This window comes from Cebus imitator, unplaced genomic scaffold (assembly GCF_001604975.1).
Source record: "Cebus imitator isolate Cc_AM_T3 unplaced genomic scaffold, Cebus_imitator-1.0 Scaffold255, whole genome shotgun sequence".
NCBI lineage: Eukaryota > Metazoa > Chordata > Mammalia > Primates > Cebidae > Cebus > Cebus imitator.
In genome coordinates, this window is record NW_016107570.1 from 1,866,058 (window position 1) to 1,876,749 (window position 10,692).

The 10,692-nt window shown below is 34.9% G+C and overlaps 1 protein-coding gene across 1 annotated transcript in view; it reads right to left on the reverse strand.

Annotated features, from left to right (window-relative positions):
- The window catches only part of DEPDC1B (DEP domain containing 1B), an 83,321-nt gene extending 79,919 nt beyond the window's left edge, over positions 1 to 3,402 (reverse strand). The window contains exon 1 of the mRNA XM_017499176.2: positions 3,046 to 3,402. Within this exon, the coding sequence (XP_017354665.1) occupies positions 3,046 to 3,359 (314 nt within the window). The 5' untranslated portion in view covers positions 3,360 to 3,402. The remainder of the gene's footprint in view (positions 1 to 3,045) is intronic.
- Between the last annotated feature and the right edge of the window lie 7,290 nt (positions 3,403 to 10,692).

Here is a 10,692-nt window from a genome sequence, read left to right on the forward strand (position 1 = left end):
AAAAAAAAAAAAAAAAAAAAAAAAAAAAAAAAAACAGCCAACATTTCAATAGGCCAGATCAAGCAGAAGAAAAACTTTCTTAACTTGAAGACAGGTCTTCTGAAATAACCCCATCTGATAAAAAAAAAAGAAAAAGGAATAAAGAAAATAGAGCCTACAAAACATATGGGATACCGTTAAGCAAATAAACAAGTGTATCTTGAGCATTTCAGAAAGTGAAGAGATAGGCAAAGGCATAGAAAACTTATTTAATGAATAAATACAAGTAACAAATTGGAAACCCTAAAGGAAACGGATATATTCATGGACGCATACAACTTACCATGATTGAACCGGAAATAAATAGAAAATTCGAAATGATCAATAACAAGTAACAAGACTGAATCATAATAAAACATCTCCTAATGAAGAAAAGTCCAGGACTGGACAGCTTTACTAATAAAATCTACCATACCTTTGAAGAAAAATTAATTTCAGTTCTTCTCAAATTATTCCAAAAAATTGAAGAGAATTCTTCCTAACTCATTCTACAAGGAATTTTTGAATATTCCCAACACAAAGAAATGAAAAATGTTTGAGGTGATAAATATTCTGATTACCCTGATTTGATCATCACACACTGGATACTTGGATCAATATATCACTCAGTACTCCCTAAATATGCACCATTATTATACGGTAATAAAAATTAAATAAATTAAACTAAAATTTAAATAAATAAATTTAAAATTAATGAAACTTAATTTAAATAAATACATTTTTAAAGGCTCCTTTCGACAAAGCTTGATAATCGGAAGGATGTTCCTGGATTTTGACATTTCACTGACTCTCCATCTATTTTTTTTTTTTTGAGACAGAGTTTTGCTCTTGTTGCCCAGGCTAGGGTACAATGGCGTGATCTCAGCAAACCACAACCTCCACCTCCCAGGTTCAAGGGATTCTCCTGCCTCAGTCTCCCAAGTAGCTGGGATTACAGGCATGTGCCACCACACGCAGCTAATTTTGTATCTTTAGTAGAGACAGGGGTCTTCTCAGATTGGTCAGGCTGTTCTCAAACTCCTGACCTCAGGTGATCCGCTCGCCTCGGCCTCCCAAAGTGCTAGTGTTACAGACGTGAGCCACTGCACCCAGCCTTCTCCATCTATTTTCAAATCTAACCTCCTCTTGTTCAAACTATCCTCCTCTGTTTTCATAACTTGGCAGTAGTACTCTTCGCCCAAGAAAAGCAGTTGAGATACAGCAGGTAGGACAGCAAATGCTCTTTCCTGGAGCACTGGCATGTAATAGAAGCCTGCATGTATGCAGCGACTGCCTGTACACTCATTAGCTCACTCTCAATTCAAGGCACGGGCACCTTAACAAATGATTTACCTGCCTAAATAGATTTCATCCCAGATTAATCTAGGTAATTGGCAAAAGTCAGTGGTTAACTTACACAACTTCCACTCAAGAAAATGGAAAGCCAGAATGAACTTTCAGGTAGTAAATGGTGAAACAAAAAATACTGTTCCATTTATGACTCACAAGTACTCTAGGAGAGAAACTGGAGAAAAAAATCATTATTTAATATATGAATTTAATCTGTTGCATACACTCTTTTTTAAAAAGGGATAATACATGGTTAAGTCTTAATATTGAAGTGGAACACGTTCTGGCAGTTAGTGCTGGGTGGTTGGCTCCTATTTTACTCTGCTGGGGACTCATAAAGCCTCCTAAGACTCAATGGGAGGTATCCAATTTAAGGTCACAAAAGAACAGACTGGAAGTTACTCAACCGGAGAATCTTTCAGAAGTATTCTAGCTAAATCTTGATGGGGTACAAGCAATTAAAGTTTCTCAAGATAAATAATCATTTAAGAATTCCCAATGAAGTGTGGCATATAGAAAATCAAGGCTAAAATTTCCACTGTCTGATGCTATTAAGTACTAAGTCTCAGAATAGGTCAAGATTACACCATATCCTAATTAAAAGTGGGATCAGCAAAGTCGAAACTAACCACCAAATGGAAAGATGACTAATTGCCTAGATGACAGTACTGATACCTGGGCGCAAGAGACTGCTGATGAAATTCCATGAGGAAGTTAGATTCCAATGTACAGCATGTCTGTTCTTCACCCTGTGCACTCACAAAAGACACCCTCACCCTGCTCTGCCTTTCTCAGCAGCTAGGCCAAGAGGGAGACAAAGAAATGGTTCCAGGTTTTCCCTGTGCAAAGCCATGTGTCCCAGTGGAATGCCCTCACTGAACATATTGTAATCACACTCCTTATTTTTTAGCTAGAGTAAAAGAAAGCACATATTAAGGGTCCATATTTTTCATTCCTTCTCTTAATCTTTGTAGATAATCCAACAATTCCTTTATAGACCTGTATGACTTCATTCCTCTTTGGTCTTCTCCCATGTGTGAATCTTAGGTTGGTCCCCTCCACCTCCAGCAATAAAACTGCCAAGGGAATTGAGAAGGGAAGTGCAAGACAAGCAATCTTCATTTTCCCTTGGATTATCTGGTGGTAAGTGTCCATATCATAAAATAGCACTGAAACATGGGCAAAAATATTTGCAGAAAAGCAGACTCACATTGGCAGGCTTAATCTGAGACAACAGGGAATTCTAGCATAATTGTTCACATGGGCCCTGAGCTGTTTAAAGATCACACACACTCTGCTACTAACATCCTGAATATACCAAACCCCATTGCTTAGAAAAGCTGAACCCAGACCTACTGTTTCACCCATTTCAGATTCTCCAGGAGAAGGACTAAGTATGGCCACCAACTTCCCAGGTGAGCAAAAGGCATGAAAAGATTTCCTTACTGAAAAAGCACTGCAACAAAACACAGCTCTGAGGTGCTCTAAGAGGCCAAGAAAAATTGCAATTGGTTTTATTGTAGCAACACATTCTGTTCTCCGCTCAACAAATCACAACTAGACCCACTGTTCAGTGAACAAAGTAAATTCTTACACATCAGGAAGCTTCAACAGACTTGAAGCAGATTCACTCATCCCGCATGATTCCTCACCTTCCAGGTTACATGTTGCCATTACCTGTATAAGTGACGATTGTCTTCAAAATCTTCCTGACCCCATTTTCCCTTAATGTCTTCAATAACGTGATTCTTGAGGAATTTTTTTAGCAGCTGGATCGTTTGTTTGCGAGTCACTTCGGGGCCAAAGTTTTGATTGCACCTCAGCAGCTCATGCAGCCAATCCACAGCTTCAGCTGCTGTGAAACAATGCTCATAGCTCTTGAAACGACAGCGATGTTTCCGTAATGGCATCTTAGCACGAAAAAGCTCCACGGTCTCATTCCACAACCTGGTAGCCCGGTAAGGCCCGGGCCCCAAGATGCGGTGCTCCATGGCGCGTAGGCAGCAGTGGCCGCAGCCGCGCCAGCGCAGATCAAGTTATTTTAAAATATACAGTTATTGTTGACTATAGACACTTTTTTATGCTATCAAATAATAGGTCTTATTCATTCTACAAGTTTTTATGTGCCCATTAACCATCTCCACCTACCCTCACCACCAAGTACACTCCCAGCCTTTAGTAACTGTTCTACTATCTATGCCCATGAGTTCAATTGTTTTAAGTTTTACATCCCACGTAAGTGAGAACATGTGATGTCTGTCTTTCTGTGCCTGGCTTATTTCATTTAAAATAATGATCTCCATTTCCATTCATCTTATTCCAAATGACTGGACCTCATTTTTTGTGTCCGAATAGTACACCATTGTGTGTATGTATCAGATTATTTTAATCCATTTATCTCTTGATAGACACTTAGGTTGCTTCCATATCTTAGCTATTATAAACAGTACTGCAACAAACATAGGAATCCAGATATCTCTTCAATATACTGTTTTTTTTTCTTTTGGGTGTCTATGCAGCAGTTAAATTAAAGGATCATATGGTAGCTCTCTTTTTAATGTGTAGATAAACCTCGTAACTATTCTCAATAGTTGTTGTACTAATTTACATTTCCTTCAATATTGTACAAGGGTTACCTTTTCCCCACATCATCACGAGCATTTGTTCTTGCCTTTGTTTCAGATAAAAGCCGTTTTAACTGGGAATAAGATAATATTTCGTAGTATTGATTTCTATTCTTCTGATAATTAATGTTGTTGAGCATCAGTTTATATAGTTGTTTGCCATTTGTATGTCTTGTTTTCAGAAATGTCTGTGAAAATATTTTCTCATTTTATGATCAGAATATTAACTTTTTACGAGCGATTTGAACTACTTTTATATACTAGCAATTAATCCTTTGTCAGATGAGTAGTTTGCAAATATTTCCTACCATTCTGTGAGTGGTGTTGTTACTTTGTTGATGTTAACCTTTGCTGTGCAGAAGTTTTTTAACTTGGTATTATCCAGTTTTGCTTTGTTTGCCTGTGCTTGTGGAGTATTACTCAAAAATATTTACCCAGACTAACATCCTGGATATTTTCCCCAGTGTTTTCCTGTAGTAGTTTGATGGTTTGATGTCTTAGATGTAAGTCTTTTATCCATTTTTATATAATTTTTGTATATGGTGAAAGATAGGGTTCTAGTTTAATTCTTCCGCATGTGGATATCCATGCAAAAGCAGCAACGTTTATTGAAGAGACTGTCTTTTCTCCAGTATATATTCTTGGCATCTTTGTCAAAAGCAAGTTCACTGTAGGTGTGTGGATTTGTTTTTAGATTCTCTATTTTGTTCCATGAGTCTCTGTGTCTACTTTCATGCCAGTACCATGCTGTTTGGTTATTATAGCTCTGTAATAAAATTTCAAATCAGGTAATGAGAATTTTCCAGCCTCCAGTTTTGTTCTTTCTACTGAAAATAACTTTAACTATTTAGCGTCTTTTGTAGTCTTCCACATAAATTTTAGGATTTTTTTTTTCCATTTCTTTGAAGAACGTTATCGGTATTTTGATAGGAATTACATTGAATCTGTGGATTGCTTTGGTTAGTACTGACATTTTAACAATATCGATTCTTCCAAACCAGGAGCATGGAATGTTTCAATTTCTTGATGTCCTCAATTTTCCTCATAAGAGTTTTATAGTTTTCATTATAGATTTTTAAAATTTCTTTGGTTAATACTAGGTATTTAATTTTATAATGTGTCTATTGTAAATAGTAGTACTTGGTATTTCTTTTTCAAATTGTTCGATCTTGGCATATAGAAACACTACTAACTTTTGCAGTTGATATTGTATCCTGCTGCTTTACTCAATTTTTTAATTAGTTCAAATAGTTCTTTAGGTGGAATCTTTAGATTTTTCCAAACATAAGATTGTATCATCTGAAAACAAGTATAATTTGACCTCTATCTCCTTTGGATGCCCTTCCTATTAATATCTTTTTCTTGTCTGATGACTCTAGCTAGGACTTCCAGTACTATTTGGAATAACAGTAGTGACACTTGTCATCACTGTCATGTTCCAGATATTAGAGGAAAAGCTTTCAGGTTGTTTCCTATTTAGTATGATATTAGCTGTGGGCCTGGCATATGTGGCTTTTATTATGTTGAGGTATGGTTTCTCTATTCCTAGGTTTTTAGAGCTTTTATCATGAAGGGATATTAAATTTTATCAAATGCTTTTTCAGCATTAATTGAAATGATCGTTTTTTTCCCTTTATTCTATTAATACGATGTATCATGTTTATTGGCTTGCGTATGTTGAAGCATACTTGCATCCCAAGGATAAATGTCACTTGGTCATAATAAAATATTTTTCTAATGTATTGCTGAATATTATTTGCTAAAATTTTTGTATCGATATTTATCAGAGATGAATGTTGAACTACTGTACCTATCATTTTCTTGATGTCTATTTGTCTAGTTTTAGTATCTGAGTAATACTGGCCTCATAGATGAGTTTAAAGTTATTCACCCTTCCTCTACTTTCAGAACAGTTTGAGTAGGATTGGTATTAGTTCTTCTTTAAACGTTTGGTAGAACTCCGTAGTGAAGCCATTGGGTTCCAGCTTTTCTTTCCTGGGAGACTTTTTATTATGGCTTTAATCAAATTACTTGTTATGGGTCTATTCATGCTTTGGATTTCTTCTTGGTTTAAACTTGGTAGGTTGTATGAATCTACGAATTTGTCCATTTTTCTAGATTTTCTAATTTATTGTCTTACAGCTGTTCACAAAAGCCACTAGTGATCCTTAGAATTCCTGCAACATCAGTTATAATGTCTCCTTTTTCTTTTCTGATTTTGTTCATTTGGATCTTTTCTCTCCTATTTTAGTTAGTCTGGCTAAAGGTTTTGTGAAATTTGTTTAACTTTNTGGAGTGCAGTGGCACAATCTCGACTCACTGCAATCTCCGCCTCCCAGGTTCAAGCAATTCTTCTGCCTCAGTCTCCCGAGTAGCTGGGATTATAGACACCCACCACCACACCCAGCTAATTTTTGTATTTTTAGTAGAGATGGAGTTTCTCCATGTTGGTCAGGCTTGTCTTGAACTGTTGAGCTCAAGTGATCCGCCCACCTTAGCCTCCCAAAGTACTGGGATTACAGGAGTGAGCCATGACACCCAGCCTCAAAAATGTAAACTACTGATGGAAAAAAAACTCTAAAGAAAATGCAACTTTTCAAGGGTAGTTCATCATTTATTCATTCAAGAAATATTTTTTGAGGAGATTGCCATCAAGTTTCCCTATTAATGGATTTTTACATAAATGAAAAACATACAGTAAATAATGATCAAAACTAACGCCACTATGCAAACTTGGGTTTTTAGAGCCCCCTGTTTAATATGACTTCACTTTCATTCAGCAAATATTTCTAAATTGCTTATTATGTGAAAGGTATTATAGCAGGAGAGGAAAAGAGATGAAAAAGATAACAGTGCCTGATATCAAACAGCTCAGGGCCACAAAGACAAACCTTTGAAAAGTGAAGAGCTGGTTTTTGCTTACAGGCAAAACAAAGCTTTTTGAAAGAGCTACTAGATATTTTAAATAATACATATTAGTTTAAAACTACCTCATGTTTCTTTGGAAAGGACCTAGAAGTTTAAGTGTGCATGACATCTTCAGATACCACATTGAAAAGTAGGCAGGGCAGAGAAATCTCAGACTCTGAAGTCAAACAGTGCTGGGTTGGGAGGCCTGTTCTACAAGTGACCAGCAGGGCAACCTCTGACTCATTGCTAGTCAAGCCTCTGTTTCTCCAGGTATAATACAGTACGAACATGATAGAGTTGTTACAAAGACTTGATGAGATGATGGTGGTGAAGCCTATCACAGTGCCTGTCACGAAGGAAATGCTTAATAAATGTTAGCCATTATAGCATCATTGCTGTGATATTTATTAATATTATCAGGGTGGGTGTGGCTATCAGAGCTGAGTGAGTATACCGGAAAGACCCCAGAATGGAGTCTCCACTGGCCTTTAGTCCAGCCTCTGCCAATAACTATGTGGCTTTGGTGAAGTTAACACTTTTCTCCAGAAATTTGTACTAAATAAAAACATGGCCCCAGAAGCTCAGAAAATTTCAGATTTGGGGAGTCAAAAAGTCATGGAAATTAAAATGAGGGGTCTACTAAGAAACAGCACACCACACACTGATTGGATCTACTTCAGTTAAATCCAGGGAATATATATCCCATTGATTCTACTTTATTCAGGAACCTTGCTTTGTCAGATCAAGTACCTACTAACTCACTGTAATACACTGCTAGCAAAGCTCACCACACAGTGACCCTAACATTTAAGTTAAAAAACACTGGACTACTTCAGGATAACAGAGTCAATGACTGTGGAATGGAGAAAACATGAAGTATGGAGTCAGACCTGAGTTCATATCCCAGTTCTGCCATATACTGGTTGCACAGGGCCTGGCACATGGTTAAGAACTGAAAAAATCCACTTTCCTTCCACTGCAAGATGCCACTAGGGTGCACGTGAACTGCTAAATCTCATAGCAACCTTGAAGACAAAAACCAGGTATCTCTCTTAAATGTTACTTTCAAATAACTTCATGACAACTCAGCTTCTTTATCCTTATATCTGTGAAGTTACAACAATAAGCAGGAAATCAAGAAGCAAATAAATGACTTTTTTTAATATTAGTTAATATAATATAATTATATTATATATATTATATTATATTATATATATTATATATATATTATTATATTATATATAATATATATTATATATAATATATATTTATATATAATATATATTATATATAATATAATATATATTATATATAAATATATATTATATATAATATATATTATATATAAATATAATATATATAATATATATATTATATATATTATATTATTATATATAATATATATAATAATATTAATAATTATTATTATTTAATATATAATTATATATTAATATAATATATATTATATTATATAAATATAATATATATATTATTATATATAATATATAATAATATAATATATATTATTATATATATTATATTACATTATATATATTATATTACATTATATATTATATTATATATATAATTATATAATTATATATAATATATAATAATATAATATATATTATATAATATATAATATATATTGTATTATATATTATATAATATATATATTGTATTATATACTAATATAATATATAGTCTAATATATTATATTAGACTATAATATATTCCAAACTTGTCTCCCCATCGTGTCTTTGTATATATGTAATCCTCATAATAACCATCTGTTGGAGGAATTAAGAAATTTACTCAAAACTACCCAGCTCATAAGAGGTAGAACCAACCTGTATATTCAAATCTATAACTTAATTTAAAAATCTATGTTCAAACTACAGTCTGCTGAAAATACAAAAATGCTAAAGGGAAATAACAGTCTCATCTCCATATTGTTTTAAAGCTAGCTCCAGAAAAGACTCTAATAAGTACTTGTTTAATAAATGCTTACATAAAATGTGATCTCTTTTTATTCAGCCACTTTACTTTTAGGGATTCACCATATAGAAACAGAAACATAAGAGATTAAAAGCATTTACAGGCCAGGTGCAGTGGCTCACACGTCTAATCCTAGCACTTTGGGAGGATGAGATGGGCAGATTGCTTGAACAGGAGTTCAAGTTCAGTCTGGGCAACATGGAAAAACCTCATTTCTACAAAAAATTTTAAAATTAACCAGGTGTAGTGATGTGTGCCTGTAGTTGCAGCTACTTGGGAGACTTAGGTAGGAGGCTGAAGTGGGAGGATCACTTGAGCCTGGGAGGCCATGGCTGCAGTGAGCCATGATTGCACCACTGTCCTCCAGCCTGGGCGATAGAGTGAGACCCTGTCTCAAAGAAAAATAAAAGTATTTACAACTTAAATTTTATTTAAACATGTTGAAGTATATTTAATAAACCTAAGTGTTTTTTCAGAAAAAGCATTTATAAGTATTTTATATAGTTATATATTTATAAATTTTACAATGAGAGAAAAATTAGAACTAATTTGCTGTTTTATAATCAGAGAAAAACTAGAACTAATTTGAATAAAACTGACTGAAGCATGGAAGAGCCATAAAATAAAATACTATCAATAGTTCCAGATAGAAATAGATATCACAAGTATAACTAAGTAGAAGAAAAAGGTTCAAAACACTATATACAATCTGATCCTATCTGCTTTAGTATATGCATGTGAAAAGCTAAATGAATATACAACAAACTGTTTTTAAAAAGGAAAAGTCATCTATTTTGAAAAAGCAATATAGGGCAACTTTTATTGTATAACATATTTCTAATTTCTTCCTATATAATTACTTCAACATCTTTTTAGGAACCTAGGCTCTCTGCCAGTCCTCCTAAAAGTCCTTAAAATTCATAGTCAGTCTCATTTTCTCTTACTCTTCTGTCAAGTCTGACACTTTACAAACTCTGAATCTTTTATTTCTCACCTGTGTTCCTATTTAAATCAGATTTTCTGACTTCACATTTTTCTTTAAACTATATTTCTGATCTGACTTTTTAAAAAAATTTTGACCAAACCTGCGTCATATTTTCCCTTATAATCATGTCTTTTATTTCGGATTTCTCTTCATATTCTCTGCTGCCCAACTACCTGAGAAACTATTGTCCTATTTCTCTTTTATCCTTGATGGCCAACCTTCTCCTCCACACTAGTAATTCCTAAGTATACAACAGCAGGTGCTTGACAGGCAGAAGTGGGTTTGGGTATGCATGCACCCCAGGTGTGTGGCACAGTGTGTAACCCACTCTGAGTATTCAACAAGCAATTTCTTAATGGGTCTTTCATTTTTTCTACCTTTTTTTTTTTTTTTTTTTTAAACTGAGTTTCACTCTTGTTGCCCAGGCTGGAGTGCAAGGGCAAGATCTTGGCTCAAGGCAACCTCCGCCTCCCGGTCTCAAGCAATTCTCCTGCCTTAGCCTCCCAAGCAGCTGGGATTACAGGTATGCGCCACATGCAGCTAATTTTTATATTTTTAGTAGAGACGTGGTTTCACCATGTTGGTCAGGCTGGTCTTGAACTCCTGACCTCAGGTAATCCACCCACCTCAGCCTCCCAAAGTGCTGGGATTACAGGCATGAGCCACCACGCCCAGCACTTTTTCTACTTTTTTTAACCAGCTTCTCAAACTCACAAAATTTAATCCCACTAACTCACAATCATGTCTTCATGATATGGAATAGAGTAGGGAAGTTGGAGGTGAAGAAACCAAGTGAATGGCTGAAGG